General features: G+C 45.9%; 1 protein-coding gene across 1 annotated transcript in view; it reads right to left on the reverse strand.

Annotated features, from left to right (window-relative positions):
• The window catches only part of SFXN5 (sideroflexin 5), a 444,072-nt gene that overhangs the window by 272,676 nt on the left and 153,524 nt on the right, over positions 1-17,872 (reverse strand). Inside the window, exons 5-6 of the mRNA XM_089661198.1 lie at positions 17,474-17,528; positions 15,059-15,084 (exon numbers count right to left, since the gene is read on the reverse strand). Of these exons, the coding sequence (XP_089517324.1) occupies positions 15,059-15,084; positions 17,474-17,528 (81 nt within the window). The remainder of the gene's footprint in view (positions 1-15,058; positions 15,085-17,473; positions 17,529-17,872) is intronic.

Consider the following 17,872-nt stretch of genomic DNA (forward strand, 5'->3'; position numbering starts at 1 on the left):
TAAGGCGGTCGAATAACTCAGTAATCAAGGGAATCGGGTAGGCATTCTTAGTGGTGATTCGATTAAGACCCCTATAATCAATGCAAGGCCTCAATTCACCACCCTTCTTCTTTACAAAAAAAAAACGCGCCTGCTGGGGAAGTAGACTTACGAATGTGCCCCCGGGAAAGCGCATCCGCAACGTATTCCTCCATGGCCTTATTCTCCGCAACCGAGAGAGGATACACCCTGCCACGCGGAGGAGTGGCACCGGGTTGCAAGGATATGGCGCAGTCGTAAGGACGATGAGCAGGTAAGGCACCAGCGCGTACCTTATCAAACATGTCCTGGTACTCCCCATAATCAGAGGGCAACGCAGAGTCCGAGGAGGCACACAACACCTTAACCGGCCCACGGATGCACCCGGCCCCACACTGTGGAGACCACGAGAGAATCTCGGCTGTTTGCCAATTGAAGGTTGGATTGTGCATCTGGAGCCAGGGATACCCCAAAACCACCGAATAGTGCGGAGAAGAAATCACCTGGAAACAGGCCAACTCCCTGTGAACAGCCCCAATAGCTACTTCCACTGGCACAGTCTCGTGGGTAACCTGCGGTGGTTGCAGGGGCCTGCCATCTATCGCCTTGAGAACCAATGGGGTAACTCGAGCCTGCAGGGGAATGGAGTGCTGGGCAGCAAACGAGCTGTCCATAAACAACCCGCTGGCCCCAGAATCTACCAACGCCTGGGCCGTCACCGAGCCCTCCGCCCAAGAGAGGACAATGGTGATCAGTGGCTTATCTCTGCGGAACGCCGGGGACGAGGAGACTCCACCCAAGATCTGTCCCCGACAGGATCTCAGGTGCGAGCGTTTCCCGGACGGACCGGACAGGACTGCCGAAAGTGCCCACCAAGACCACAGTACAGGCAGCGACCCTCCCGACGCCGAGTGGCCCGCTCCCCCTCGGAAAGGCGAGCAAACCCCAGCTACATGGGCTCACCACCAGACAATCCATCCCCAGGAGGCGTGGGAGGAGAGGGAGGAACGGGTGGGACAGAAAACGCAGGTGCCAGTCGATTGGAAGGCCTACGCAGGCGTTCCTTGAGTGAAGGCCTCTCCCTGAGCCTGGTGTCAATCAGGATCAGGAAAGAGATGAGCTCCTCCAACACCACAGGCAGTTCTTTAGCTGCAAACTTGTCCTTCAGTGTGTCAGAAAGACCATGGGAAAACGCAGCCACCAGAGCCTCATTGTTCCAACCGACCTCTGCCGCCAGGGTACGAAACTCTATGGCGTACTCGGCCACGGTCCGTGAACCCTGATGCATGGTCATGAGCAGCTTGGCCGCCGAGGCGGAACGAGCCGGTACATCGAATACCCTACGGAAGGCATCGACAAAACCAGAAAAATCTTGAATCACCGGGTCGTTCCTCTCCCATAAGGGATTTGCCCAGGCCAAGGCCTTGTCTGAGAGTAGTGAAATTAGGAACCCAACCTTTGACCTCTCAGACGGGAAGGCGTGGGGTATTAATTCAAAATAAATACCCACCTGGTTGAGGAACCCACGACACTGACTCGGCTCACCCCCAAAGCGCTGTGGAAGAGGGGCAGAGCCAGTCATACCTCTGGGTGCCACTGATGCAGCCACCGAGGTGGTGGACGCAATAGGCGGAGAAGCAGCGGGAGAGACCACCGGAGTGACTACCGGCCTAATAGCACCAGGAGCAAGGTGTGCAGTGCGTGCAAGCAGAGTTTGCAACGCCTGAGCGAACTGATCCAACAGGTGATCCTGCTGATCGAGTCTGGCGACTAGCGTTGGGAGCGAAGGCGTGCCTGCACCGTCAGGGTTCATGGCACTTGTGTAATGTCAGGGCAGGAGCCGAGGAACGGACAGGCAGGCCTAACAATGTAACGCACTGGCTGACGACAACCACCACCCACAGACTGAAGTCCCTCAGGGCGCGGAGTCTAAGTCCCAGGCTGCCCTTCACCAGGGCCCCTGATGGTGGGGATGGACTTGACGCAGCCAGGAACCAGGTCGCGGCCCCCGAGACACCTCAGCTGCAGTAATGGCCGCCGCCAATGGCGTGTAGCTGGTGGAAGAAACAAAAGAGTAGTCAGACAAGCCGGGGTCAACAACAACAGGACAAAACAGTACAGGACAGCAGACGAGAATCACAGGTCACAAGCCGGGTTCAGCAACAGAGGGTCAGATCAAAGGAGAATACAAAGAATAGTCAAGTCACAAGTCGAATCAGAATACCAGGAGAGTCACGAGAGTCAGAACAGAGTAATAGTAACACCAAGACACAAGACACAAGTGCAAAGAGCATGTGTGGGCCACAGGCTTATATGTCATCAGCCAGGCCCCTCTGGGGGGTGGACCTCAGAGACCTGAAGGCATAAAAAGGATTCCCATCATGCACAGCAGAATCCAAGATGGACGCCAGCACATGGAGTAACATAACCTCAGGGAAAAGGTAGGACCTTGACAACTATCTGCTCCACAAACCCAAGCTTGCATGACGTGACATTCATGCAAATGACCACCTGTCCAGAATGCCATCCTGACATTATTCCGTTGCTGCTGTTTGTGGTGGGTGGTACTGGGCTGCCCAGACTACCCGTCTATCCCATCTATGCTACATCAGTTGAACGACTGCTCATTTCACTTCCTTTACACTTGCTATCTGCTCCATCAATCCAGGCCTGCATGACTTGACGCATTCATGCATATAACCTCCTGTCCAGAATTCCATCCTGGCAAAATTAGATTGTTGCTGTTTGCGGTGTGTGGTACCAGGCTGCCTAGCCTACCGGTCTGTCCTATCCCATCCATACTGCATCAGTTGACCAACCGCTAATCAGACTTCCAATCTGCTCCACCAACCCAAGCTTGCATGACTTGCCAGTCATGCAAATTGACCACCTGTCCAGAATGCCATCCAGACACAATTCTATTGCTGCTGTTTGCGGTGGGTGGTACTGGGCTGCCCAGACTACCCGTCTATCCCATCTATGCTACATCAGTTGAGCAGCTGCTCATTACACTTGCTATTTGCTCCACCACTCTAGGCCTGCATGACATGACACAGTCATGCAAATGACCTCCTGTCCAGAATGCCATCCTGACATAATTACTTTGCTACTGTTTATGATGGGTGGTACTGGGCTGCCCAGGCTACCGGTCTGTTCTGCCCATCCACGCTTGCATGACTTGACTCACTTGTCTGTCCATTATGGAATTCTGTTGCCTCTGTTTGCATTTTTTGGACCCAGGCTGCTTAGACTCCTGGGAGTCAATTCACGAAGAGGTAAATAACGACTGAATAAATGCGGCAAAATAATGCATGTGGTAAATCTTTTACAAATGTGCAATTCACTAAGAATTTTACGGTAAATAACTCATGCGGTAAAATATCATTACTGCGGTAATTAAACGCATATTTTCATGCAGTAATTTAATCGCACATTAGCTGGTTGTTAAGGAAGCCGGCCACCCAGCCTTTAACAACAGATCACTCATCAGCTATCAGCGGGTTTCCAGCTTTCCCGTGTTATCTCATGCGGTAACCTTTAGTGAATTTACCCCCTTTTTTAATTTAAAAAAACAGCGCAAAAAATTATATAAATATAAACAAATAAAATATATAAAATAATAATGTCCAAATCAAAAGTGAAAAAACAATAATAAAAAGTTCCAATCCAAAAAAAAAATATATAAAATAGAAATATCCTATATCCAATGTGCTCCAAATAAATAATGACGTGCCATGTGCAGAAGAAACTTCAGTGTATTAACACCATCCGTGACAACCATCATATACTGCACTCACCAAATGTAATGGACTATCAAAAGCTGAAGAGTCAAATATGCTTTTGGATATTAAATATCCTGCAAATAGGGACTTGCACCGTTCAGAAAGATGCTCCAACAGAAGGATCTTTGCACAGGGCTAGGTTTTTGCTGGGATGTGAAAATTCACTTTGACCATGCGCTACACAAATCAACCCCAACATTAACATCTACAACATATCTGTCCGGTGGCTAAAAAAGGGACCAGTTTTGGAAAGCCACAAACTATACACAACCTGCTCACTGACAGGTCTGCTAAAGACCCACTTTTTTTTTTTGTCCGAGGAGGTGCAAAAAAACTAAAACCCATAAGTGAACAAAAAACATGCAAGCGCAAAACACAAACACAAAAAGTGCACTTAAGGGTGTACATTTGTCCACCACCCAAAGGGGTAGGACTTCTACTCTCATCCCCCAAGGTGCAAGGCTCCTGACAGAGACAAAGGCTTTCCAATATGGTCCACCTAGCCAAAAGGCCTGGTGGACTCCTTTCCTTGTGGCTAGCCAAAACCAACCACCAAGTATTAGGTCAGGAAGCTCTCTCGAAGAGAGACCCCCAGAAACAGGGGAGGAAGGAACACATCCTCCTCTAGACTTCAGGGCAGGCCCGAGGATCCACACCCTCCATCCAAGTGATAGAAAAAAAACACACAAAAGTGAAAGGTGACGAACAGTGAGGAAAAATAAACAAATAAGTGGCCGTTTAATTGTGCACTGGCTAGGCCCTGAGGCCCATAGCAAAAAACTTGCCTTGGACTTAGCCAAAAGGCCTAGCCCTAAAAGGCGCAGTTCAGAAAAAGTGTTTGGAACAGTGACCATGTGCACTTTTCACACGTGGGATTCCATCCCCATGTGCTACTAGGAGCACCCCTGAGGCAACCACTCCCATGGGGCATTGCTCCACGGACTCTCTGCCTCCTCGATCCCTGGCCAAACAAAGTAGACCCGTTCGAATCAGGAGGGACTGGCCCCCTCCAGTTTTCCCAGGGAAATTACTCTTGGGCCCCAACAAGCTGTGCGCACCTCGGTTTCTCTTCCAGCCAGTACTGACCTTTGGAGCCCCATCATACCAGCAGGGGTACTATACAGCCAGCCATCCTTGCCTAAAGGCAAGAATGACGGCGGAACACCCCTACTGGACACTGATAAGAACAGATACTACAGTAGATCTTAGCCAAAGGGCCAAGAATTGACCCCCTGGTCTATCTCGTCCCATCCATACTGAATCAGTTGACTGACTGCTCATTATGCTCCATGTCTGTTTCACCCATCTAAGCTTGCATGACTTAACTTACAGTGGGTGGACCCAATGGCGTCCCCAGCATAATTGCGCCACCGCTGTTTGAAGTGGGTAGTTCCGGGCTGCTCAGACTACTGGTCTGTCCTGTCCCATCCATGCTGCATTGGTTGACTGATCGTTCATCACATTCCCTGTCTATTTCCCTATCCACATTTAGATGACTTGACTGACTGTTATGCAAATGACATCCTGTCTACAATGTTGTCCCCAATCACAATGTCATCTGCCGCCATCACGAATGTACTAAAGCCATGTGAGACTTAGTAGTTCACAGAGGCACTCAGGACAGACAAAGAATGTGACACTGGGCGCCTCATTGATACCTCCTACCAGTGGCTGGATACTGCTAAACTGCCTTAGTAGCTATGACAATATCACGGATGCTAAAAGCCAGAACCAGAGAGAACTTCGGATGTGAGAAAATATCAAAGTGTGTTTCCTCTATAACAGGCAAACTGTGGACTGAGAAGTGGAGGCTTTATTCTACCAAAAGCTTTACATAGCCTCCAAGCTCCAGGACTCAGGTAAGAACTTACTAGGTTGCAAGGAAACATCAACGTGTGTTTCCTCCACAACAGAGAAGATATGGACCTAGTGGGATAAAGAGGCTTTATCCCACCAAAAGCTCTACAAAGCCTCCAAGCTCCAGGACCCAGAATAGAACTTAAGATGTAAGTATACAAAGTCTGTTTCTTTTGTAACAGGTGAGATGTGGACCTAGGACTGCAGACATTATCTCAACCAAAGCTTTACATAATCTCCAGGCTCCAGGACTCAGTTACTTGGATTTGAGAAAACAACAAAGTTTGTTTCCTCCATAGCAGACACAAACCCAGGAGCACCTTACCTTGTGGAGGTGAAAAACCTAGGTGACATGTATACGCCATAAATAATGCTACCAGCCAGTGCCTCACACTTTGAAATGGACCTTGCATCATGTTTGCATGCTTAGCCTGCTCATTTATGAATGCTCCTCTGTACAAACGCTAGGGGAAAAAAAAAGTAAAAATATACTTCCTTTACACTATGCCTGTGGTGCCTACATGAGGATGAGGTCCTAAGCCTTCTGGCGAGAACCTGGAAACAATGAGGATCTCATATCTCAGGAGAAGACACCCCAGCTAAAACTCTACTGGCCTATTCCCTTGTGGAGGTGAAAAACCTAGGTGACATGTATACGCCATAAATAATGCTACCAGCCAGTGCCTCACAATACACTTTGAAGTGGACCTTGCATTATGTTTGCATGCTTAGCCTGCTCATTTATGAATGCCCCTCTGTAAAACCGCTAGGGAAAAAAAGTAAAAATATACTTCCTTTACACTATGCCTCTGGTGCCTACATGAGGATGAGGTCCTAAGCCTTCATGCGAGAACCTGGAAACAATGAGGATCTCATATCTCAGGAGAAGACACCCTAACTAAAACTCTACTGGCCTATTCCCTTGGAGTAGCTCCCTCAATATTTGGAGTAGTATGATGAAGCCCTCTCACTGCTTCCCCACTAGTGAGAGACATTCTGCAGTGCTTCAACCCAGCAACTCAATTAGGAGAAGTGGTTCCTTTGCCTTGGTAATGGCTGTTAGTCCTCTAAAGCCCAGCTGTAGTCTAAGCGATGGGTGACTGTTGGAGACAGAGTAAGTTAAAAGTTAAAGTAGCTCTAAACCCTAACTTGATTTAAAGCACGGTGTATTATAGACAATTGCCAAGTTTTCTTTTGCAAGAAAATGTTTTTTACTTTTTTTCCCATCCTTCTTTGCACCCTCTGTGCGCCACTTTTGTCATAGGGATATCAACCCAAAACAGAGATGCTTTAATAAGAACCTTAATGGGAGTATCACCTGGTGTTATTTTAATGAAAACTGAGGATTTATACAGACTGTATACACATAAGTGTATGACCGTGCTTGATTTACCACCAGTAAATATTTGGTGAAAGTCACATTCATTGCTTTCTAATTATGCCCCTAAAGGCTCCTTTACACTTGCCACTATTATCGCCCCTCTGATATGTTATCCATAGTGAATCAATTTCAGATGGAATTCGACAGATGGCTGAGAAGGGATATTTGCGTCTTGCATGCCAGTTTTTGAAAGCCCGCAGCACAGCAGAGGTGCAGCCCCTTTGACTTGAATTGGTCACATTTGGTGATGGTAGTGACTACCACACGTAACAGACGGTATACATTTTGGCACGGCATGTGCACCTCCTCCATGACCGCTATTTTAGGTTAATCTTGTAATCAGGGGCGGACTGACCATTTAGAAAATTGGGCACTGCCCGAGGGCCCGGGGTCAGTAGGGGGCCCCATGAGATGCCCCTGGTACCTTTTTCATAGGCTTTTTTGAGTTTGGGAAGGACACAGGGGCCCCATGATCCCCTATTGCCCGGGCGGGGGCCCCATGAGTTGTCAGTCCAACCCTGCTTGTAATCTTTTTTCTATAAATACTGTAGCTGTTAAAAATCAGGTACTTACCAGTACCTGGAGTCCAATGCTGTCTTCCCAAAGCCAGTTCTTACCGCTGGTGCCACCATCTTGGTTCCAGCTGTGGCTTCCTAAGCAACCACAGCTAGCTCCCAACTGCACATTCACAAGCTCGTGCAGAGCTCTTAAAATTGTCCTGGAGCTTCCCAGGACATGTGATGTGTCCCAAGATGCTGCGGGAAGGGACAAAGCAAGGGGCAACATCGTTGCCTAGGCAAGAACTGCAAAAGTGGGATCAGCCCTCACTCTCCTCCCAAAAAAACTTAAACTCTGTTACAGGCTGGGGGGAGGGAGCGAATAGCAGTACTTCACTTTTTGAGTGAAATTTCACTCAAAAGGTAGACATTTGAAAGGCCAGGAGTAAAACCATGCCTTATATACCTATTTTTTGTGCTCTTTTGGCTAAGTGTAATCAAGACCTAAGGCCTTGTTCTCATGAGTGTACTTAAAGAGATTCCAAAGGCTCCTTTTTAAAAAAAAAAAAAAAAAAAAAAAAACAACAAAAATAATATGTTATACTTGAATGCTCTGCATAATAATTTTGCACAATGCAGCCCAGGTCCTCTTCTTCTCGGGTCCCCTACTGGCACTACTGGCTCCTCCTCCTTGTCCAGTGCCCCCAATAGCAAGCCGTTTGTTATGGGGGCACTGGGGTGTGCTCGCTCTCGAGCTCCGCACTATGCATCTATAATACACACAGAACCGCAGCTTGGCCCCATTCCTGGCTCTCTCCTCATTGGCTCACTGGCTGTAATTGACACAAGTGGGAGCCAATGGCTCCTGCTTCTGTGTCTCAGCCAATAAGGAGAGAGAGACCCGGGATAGCCGAGGCTCTCGTACACATCACTGAATCGAGAGGAGGCTCAGGTGAGTATTAGGGGGGCTTGGGGGAGCTTCACACAGAAGGCTTTTTACCTTCATGCATAGAATGCAAGAAGGTAATAAACCTTCAGACTTTGGAACCACTTTAAGAGTATGCTCTTGAGAGGGCCGCTGTCAGGGCCTGGACTTGAACCTGGGACTTCTACTGTGTCAGGCAGTAACTCTTCTCACTGAGCTACCTAGGATGCTGGACAACACTCTGCCTCTTCTATTGGATAATCCTGCCTTGTGCCTTGTTTGCTCTTGAACCTTGAACTCCTTGCTCCTCCCATGAACTTCCTATATAAGCCATGTCCTTGGACTTCCTCCTTGCCAGATTATTGTGCCTTTCCAGCCAATATCCCGCTACTGTTCCTGCTGCTGTCTACACCTCCGCTACTGATCTTTGGCTTGTTCCTGACCACGATTTCGTCTCATCCTAACGTACTACGATTGATCTGCTACCATTTGTGACCAACCCTTGGCTTGTGACCGACTCTGCTTTCGTCTGATCCCTAACCTGTTGATCCGCTATTGGTTCCCAGTCTGCTCATTCCCTGGTGGGGTGATCCTGAGATCTGCGACCTGGTATTAACACGCAGCCCAATCCATCTCCACCATTAGGAGCTCTGGTGAATACCGGTTAATACTTAGACCCCGCACCTCAGGTGAGCCTGCGTCATTCCCAGGGGGATCCGCTGGTGTACCTATCCTGCTGGTTCCAGGTAAGCCTTTTACTGCTATAGCAACTGGTCTCTGAACCTGACCTTACACCGTGACAGCCGCGTTTACCCGCATGGGGATGCACAGGTGTTCCATGCATCCCCATGCAGGCCGTCCTATTCATGTCAATGGGGATCCAGTGGCTGCTCCCAATTTGGGTGCCCGAACACAGATGGTGTGCATTCCGGGCCCCGTACCGACATGGATACCCATGTGAATAAGGCCTTTATTATAATTATTAAATATATTTCTGGTCAACAATTATGGCTCAAGATGCTCCCCCGCAAAAAGACAGGGCGGTTTAAAAGGCACCCCTATCTTGGCAGGTTGGGACGTACATATCTGGGAGCGATGTAAGGACTAATTAGAGGTGAACTGTATGAATGACGAGCCTTGTTGACAGGGCAGTTTAAAGAGCATTAAGGGAGAGCGAGAAGTGTTTCTACCTGTCCATTAATACATCATACTTAGGAGGAAAGCGGTCTTCATTAGACAGGAGGTTAGAAGGCAAAGTGAAGGTTTTCTTTCAGCTCTGAGTCATCTTACTAAGTGACCTCCAGGCTTCGACACCCTTTGAAAACCGCGGCAATAGAAGTGAGCTGCGGGGAGGACATTATCTGGCAGAAGAGTGATGATGGGACTTGGTTAAAGAGGGTCAGGTTGTGCCCAGGAGGCACACAGCTGTACTGCCATCTCTCGGCATCCTGGGCCCTGGGGCAAAGCTGACCCGTCTTATAGGCCAGCCAGGCCGTAATGTGTTTACAGCCTCAGCCCGTGTTCAACTTCTTGTGCTGCTGGAATGTCATTTCCTTAACGCAAAGCAGTTCAAAGGGAAGCCTGAGACTAATGAGGCCGCTTGTCTTCAGCAGCCATAAAACTGTCCATGGAGACAGATCCCTCCAGGAAATGAGCACTAACTTACAGACTGCCAAATGTCATCCAGATCTGTCAAAGAGCTATAAATACTGTACCTTAAAAGGGGGTGTAGGGAAGTTTTGAATATGTTTTTATTTGTCAAGCTCCAGACTAAAAAAATTAAATGAAAAAAATATTTTTAAGTCAGATAAATATGAACTACTGCATAAAAAATTGTGTTCTCATTGTGGACCAGTAGGTGGAGTACTTGCCTCCTTTTCACATTTTTCCAGGCTATCCTTCTCTGCTATGATAACAGAAAAACAAAAAAACATTGTTTGCAGAGCACAGTAGTTTAAGTGCCCCCCCCCCCCTTAAAAAGCCACCAATGCTGATTAAATGTATTTAGGGAAACTAACAGGGCAGCACAGTGGCTAAATGGTTAGTACTTCCGCCTGGCAGTAATAGGGTCACTGGTTCGAATCCCAACCCCGGCACCACCTGCCTGGAGTTTGCATGTTCTCCCTGTGACTGCGTGGGTTTCCTCCGGGTACTCCGGTTTCCTCCCACACTCCAAAGACATGCTGGTAGGTGAATTATCTCCTCTCTAAATTGTCCCTAGTATATGTATGCATGAATGTGAGTTAGGGACCTTAGATTGTACACCCCTTGAGGGTTAGGGACTGATGTGAATGTACAATATATATGTAAAGTGCTGCGTAAATTGACGGCGCTATATAAGTACCTGAAATAAATAAATAGCAGACTCTAGTTATTCAGCCAGAAAGTCTTGTTTTTCAAAAGAACAAGCTTTCTTGCAAATTGTAGCATTTACAAAGATGAGACAAACCATTTAACACTGACAGGGGTGCTTACAATGATCAGCTTTTATTTATTCATGTAAAACCTTTATCCCAAGAGGAACAAAGCTGCTTGCTCTAGCAGCCTAAAAAGTGTTAGCTGGAGTTTGTATTTAAATCTGCTAGTACATCTAACACTCCCATCCCCAGAGACTGACAATGCTGCTGTCCGAAGGGACCCCCTGTGCTCTTTCATCCAGAGTGGGGGGGCGCTCTAATACAGGTGGTGTGTAACTAAAGCAGCCAGCACATCTAATGATTAGTAAACTGCACTATATTACATTTTTGGGTTATTACCGCTTTAAATGGGCCATACATTGGAATACTCAACTAAATCCCAATTTACATTTGGACTTTACAGGTACCACTAGGGGAAAAATGTATTTATAAAAAATTCCTTTTTATTATTCAATGTATAAAATATCGAAACAAAACATTAAAAGGTTCCAGGCTAATATATCATCATTGCCTTTACATGTTCAAATTCATCTCATATGATATGCCTTGCCCCCTTTGCCAACAATGTACTCATTTTGTATTTCCTTATCAACGCCATAGAGTCAATCTGTCTACAACATAATTGTAGACAATAGTAGACTGGCATTGTGATGGGAGTCACTTTGGGTGGGGGGCCCATGGAACACAGCTCACTTTGGAGAGGTGGGGAGACCCCTGTCTCAGCTCCCCAAATCCCTCTTATGTGTAAATCACCCTGTGCCTGTTAGGGGTACAGGGTGATCTGTCCTAATACTGTGTGGGCTTTGTCTTGGACTGTGTAGACATGTTTAGGAGATAGGTGGGGTGGGGTTGTTGATTGTTTAATGTTATGTGGCTGCATCCCATTGTTCTATTATTTGTCTGGCTTGGGAGCAAACTATTATGGGATGTATGTGTTTATGTGTATTAGCTTAGTGGGGGGTGTCTCCAGCAACCCTCCCTCCTGATGGGACTATCTGCTGCGAAGTTTGAATACCTGTGTGTCTCTTGTTACTAAATGTAGATTGCCCCGCCCTGCGTCATTATGCAGGGAGAGGGGATTGTCCCCTGAATGTATATATCTTGTATCTGTGTTCAAATGAAGAGTACCATGTTCAGACAGACTGGTGTTGTCTAGTCTTGTATGGTCGGCTGTGGTGTCTGTTGTCAGTGTTCAGACAGGGAAGCGGTATTCTAACGAACGTACTCAAGCACTGTCTGGGTCGGTTCCATTACAGGCATCTCCTTTCCAACATGTTTAGAAAATGTAATTCACTTTCATAGGGTGGAACGATTAAGTCTTTAACAATTTCGTAGTGCCGTGTACAGTATATACCATAACCAAAGCCACCCTAAAAGCCTGACCTTCCCGGGCAGACAGAGGGCCAACCACAGATGTCAGCTAAAGATTCCCCACTGAAGAGGCATGTACCCTTAGTGGCTATACATATATACTGTATGTTATGTTTTTACTTTGGCAACTGCAAGGTTTCAACCAGGAGTCTGCAAACTGCGACCCGAGGGCCAGATGCAGCCCTTTGCTTGCCTTTATCTGGCCTTGGGGCACTATTCCATCCACTGACATCAACAATGGGGCACAATTCCTCCACAGCCCAGCCCCCCTAAATTCTGAAGGACAGTAAGGGCTGGCCCTTTGTCTACAAAGTTTGGAGACTCCTGGTTTAGGCCAGTGTTTCTCAACCTTTTTTCAGTCAAGGCATCCTTTAAAATGATGGACAGTCTTGAGGCACCCCATTCTAAAATATGAAAAATGATTCTAATAGTTTTATATAACGCAGCAACATCCACACGTGTAGGTGATTTATTCTTCCAAATCAAATACACGTTTGCACACCGATACTGACTAGTATTCCCATGTTTCTCTTCTCCCTCAATTTTTCTCCATCACTGAACTGATGTGACCCCAGCACTGATGGAGAGGGGCAGGGGAGGATCAAACTAGGATGCTGTGCAGGCAGCTGACATCCTCCTTATCAACTGATGATGTCATGGATTGTCAGGACGCCGGCGGCTAGAAGGTCATAATGGTGCACAATGAAACCTGTGGCTTTGTGTAACTAACAGACAGGCTTGTTCTACCTGCTGGCTTGTATACAAGGTTTGGACAATTTTTAGACATTTTGCCAAGGCACCCCTGAAGGATCCTCAAGGCACCCCAGGGTGCCTGGGCACCCTGGTTGAGAAAGGATGGTTTAGGTCAATATAGCCCTATGGGTCCACTCAACGGGGACACAGAGCACTAGCTTCTAAGGGTGATAGGACCATTCACCTCTAAAGCACATCCCAATATAGCCCATGGTAGAAAACAAAAATGTTTTTCAGCTCTCGTGTTTCTTTTAGGAAAGTTTTCCTTCCAAAACCTGCCTTCTGTGAATACTTTGTATTTTTTTCTAAGTAGTGATGGCACAACGGTTGTATCGTACAGTGCTGTGAAAAGGTATTTGCCTCCCCTTCCTGATTTTTTTTTGCATTTTTGTCACACTTAAATTTGACTCAGATCATCAAACAAATTTTAACATTACACAAAGATAACAAAGTAAAAACAAAATGCAGTTTTCAATTGATGATTTCATTTATTAAGAGGGAAAAAAAGCTGTACAAACCTACCTGGCCCTATGTGAAAAAGTAATTGCCCCTGAATCCCCTGCTGCATAACCCAAGTATGCTTGAGCTTGAGGTCACAAACTGATGGCCTTCACGATTTTCTGGTAGAGTGTAAAATTCTTGGTTCCATTAATTATGGCAAGTCGTCCAGGTCCTGATGCTGCAAAGCACCCCCAGACCATCACACTACCACCACCATGTTTGACTGTTGGTATGATGTTCTTCTTATGAAATGCTGTGTAATGGGTACACACACCTTCCAAAACGTTCAACTTTTGTCTCATAAATCCACAGAATATTTGCCTAAAACTCTTAGACTCTTGGGGATAATCAAGATTTTTTTGGCAAATGAGAAACGAGCCTTTGTGTTCTTTTTGGTCAGCAGTGGCTTTCACCTTGGAACTCTCCCATGGATGCCATTTTTGCCCAGTCTCTTTCTTATTTTTGAATCATGGACCTTAACTGAGACAAATGAGCCCTGCAGATCTTTAGATGTTGTTCTGGGTTCTTTTATGACCTCCTGGATGAGTCATTGTTGTGTTCTTGGGAGTACTTTTGTAGGCCAGCCACTCCTGGGAAGGCTCTATTTGTGGATAATGGCTCTCACCATGGTTCGCTGGAGTCCCACAGAAATGACTTTGTAACCCTTTCCAGACTGATATATGTAATTTACTTTGTTTCTGTTCTTGAATTTCTTTAAATTGTGGCATGATGTGTTGCTTTTTGAGATATTTTAGCGTGCTTCACTTTGTCAAACAGCTTATATTTAAGTAATTTCTTGACTCAACAGGTCTGGCAGTTATCAGACTTGGGTATGGCAAGCGAAATTTAACTCAGCTTTTCAAAAAATGTGGTTAATCGCAGTTCATTCATGAGTTAGCTAAGGGAGGTAATTACTTATTTTCACATAGGGCCAGGCCAGTTTGGACAGCTTTTGTCCCTTAATAAATTGAATCATCAATTAAAAACTGCTTTTTTATTTACTCAGGTTATCTTTGTGTAATATTAAAATCTGTTCGAAAATTTGATCTGAATCATTTAAGTGTGACACATTTGAAGAAAAAAAAAAAATCAGGATGAGGGCATATACTTTTTTCACACAACTTATCTTATCCCTCTGCAAGTTACGGTATATGAACACAGACTCTCTGCAGTCTCTAAGTATATGAAATGGCAATCATGCTCCTGGTAGTCAGAGACCATGTGACCTTTGCCTAAATTTAAGCTCAGCTGATTTTATTTATCCAGCACAAGAAAATGGTATTTGTTTGTGTCATAATGCAGACAAGGGAAGTGTTGACTACATGACAGGTCCACTTAAAACTCCAGCAACACACTTACACCATTATCACATGAGGGGTGACTATGACTTCATAGGTGCAGTCACATTGCTATGAGGAAATCGCTGGGTCACCTGCATCTAATCACAAACATCCCCATTGGCATTTGAGAATTGAGCCTTCGGCTGCTTTCTCTTTGGATCGAATTGAAAGAAAGCTCAACATTAGAAAAAAATTGTAAGAGGTTAAAATACTTACTATGGGGGTCCCAAAGGGAATATAACCTAAAAACAATAAATGATCAAAAAAGAGATAATCAGTGACATGTTACAGAGTTACACAGTTATTCTGGCTGAAAAAAGATAAAAGTCCATCCAGTTCAACCATTAAAAAAAAAAAGTTATAATCCTACACCCACAGTTGATCCAGAGGAAGGCAAAAATCCCAGCAAAGCATGATCCAATTTGCTCCTGCAGGGAAAAATTCCTTCCTGATCCCCCGAGAGGCAATCGGAAATTCTCTGGATCAACTTTACCTATAAATGTTATATCCAGTTATATTCTGTGTATCCAAGAAAGAATCCAGGACTTTCCTACAGCAATCCACTGAGCTGGACAGAACCAACTCTTGAGGGAGTCTATGTAGACATGTAGATAAGAAATGATATCACTGTTTGGGTCTTTTCAGTTTTAAGGGGTACTGCATTGTGCCATAGCAGGAGTAATAATGGAGGGGTGGATGTGACTTTATATGAAATCACCTTCTACAATTGCTCCGTGGTCCAGTTCTGATGCTCGCCTGCCTATTGTAGGCATTTTTGCTGTGGACACGGGTCAGCATGGGCACCCTGACCGATCTGCGGCTACACAGCCCCATATACAACAAACTGTGATGACCATTTTTTTCTGCTTTCAACACATCAACTTCAGGGATAACATGTTTACTTTATGCCTAATCTACCCCACCAACTTCCATATGCCATTGTAACAAGATAATCAATATTATTCATGTTACCTGTCAGAGGTCAAAGTTTTGGCGGATTGGTGTATATAATAATACTGTATATAATAACCTCTTCAGTCTCCTCTCACATCGCTAACCTACTAAGTGACATATCGGCATGGGTGTCACTCCACTTCCTCAAACTCAATCTTTCCAAAACTGAGCTCTTAGTATTCCCCCCAGCCCGTGCCCCCTCCCCTGACTCCTCCATCAAGATCAATAATACAATCATCAGACCCTCCCCTCATGCCAGGGTACTAGGTGTACTCCTAGACTCCCATCTGTCCTTTCAGTCCCAGATCCAATCCCTGTCCAAATCTTGTAGACTTCACCTCCGCAACATCTCCAAGATACGACCGTTCCTAACCTCGGAAACCACTAAGCAACTTATTCCCTCCCTGGTTATCTCTCGCCTTGACTATTGTAACTCCCTCCTCATTGGCCGACCTCATCGCAGGCTATCCTCTCTTCAGTCTATCATGAATGCTGCTGCCAGACTCATCCACCTTACTAACCATTCTGTATCTGCCATCCCTCTCTGCCAATCCCTCCACTGGCCTCCACTCAGTGTCCTCCACCCCTCTCTGCCAATCCCTTCAATGGCCTCCACTCAGTGTCCTCCACCCCTCTCTGCCAATCCCTCCACTGGCCTCCACCCCTCTCTGCCAATCCCTCCACTGGCCTCCACTCAGTGTCCTCCACCCCTCTCTGCCAATCCCTCCACTGGCCTCCATTCAGTGTCCTCCACCCCTTTCTGCAAATCCCTCCACTGGCCTCCACCCCTCTCTGCCAATCCCTCCACTGGCTTCCCATCGTCCAAATGGATAAAATTCAAAACATTAACAATAACATATAAAGCCATTTATAACTCTGCCTCAAATTACATCACCAATCTTGTCTCCAAATATCACCCAAACCGTCCTCTCCGCTCCTCGCACGACCTCCTGCTCTCTAGCTCCCTTGTCTCCTCCTCCCATGCTCGTCTCCAGGACTTCTCCAGAGCTTCCCCCATCCTCTGGAACTCTCTACCCCAATCTATCAGACTATCGCCTACTCTGCTCACTTTTAGGCGATCTCTGAAAACCTATCTCTTCAGGGAAGCCTATCCTGCCCTCAGCTAATAATGGGATCTTCTACTCCTCCTACCAGTCCATCCCCCACAGTTACTACCTTTTCTACCACTAGCCCCTCCCTCTTAGATTGTAAACTCCCAGGATCAGGGCCCTCCTATCCCTCTTGTATTGAACTGTATTGTTGCTGTATTGTCTCCCGTCATATTGTAAAGCGCTGAGCAAACTGTTGGCGCCATAAATCCTGTATAATAATAATAATAATAATAATAATATTCTGTATAACAAGACAATACTATATATAATGGTACTATATATAAAAAGAATAATAATAATATATATATATGATACAGTATGTAAAATGATACTATACTGAACAATACTATACAGTATATAATAATACTCTCTCTATATATATATAACAAGAATACAATATATAATATTATATAAAATAATACTATAACAATACTATACAGTATGTAATATATTATAGAAGAATATAAAATCGAATAATATTATATTAGAATAGTGGCCTGTAGATGTCATGAGAGTCAAGTGCGGTACAGATTGGAAAAGACAGAATAATATCATTCAGCCATACCTGACATTCGGAAAGGCATGAATATCTTCTCATTCGTATCTGGGTGTATGATGGCCTGTGGCACAAAGAAACACACACGTCATCTAGATATACTGATAAATGCAGAGAAGTGACGATATCAGACTTCTGTTCTGTAGAACACCCCGAGAATTTCATTAAAGCCCAATTACAGGATATGAATATGCTTACAGGCAGGGGCGGACTGACCATTTGGAAACTCGGGCACTGCCCGAGGGCCCGGGGGTCAGTAGGGGGCCCCATGAGATGCCCCTGGTACCTTTTTCAAAGGCTTTTTTGAGATTGGGCAAGGACACAGGGGCCCCATGATCCCCAATCCCCGGGGGCCCCATGAGTTGTTAGTCCGCCCCTGCTTACAGGAGGAGTGTAGGAATGACAATT

This window comes from Staurois parvus, unplaced genomic scaffold, assembly GCF_062004578.1.
Source record: "Staurois parvus isolate SC_StPar_1 unplaced genomic scaffold, SC_StPar_1.0 ptg001325l, whole genome shotgun sequence".
In the NCBI taxonomy this organism is placed as follows: Eukaryota; Metazoa; Chordata; class Amphibia; order Anura; family Ranidae; genus Staurois; species Staurois parvus.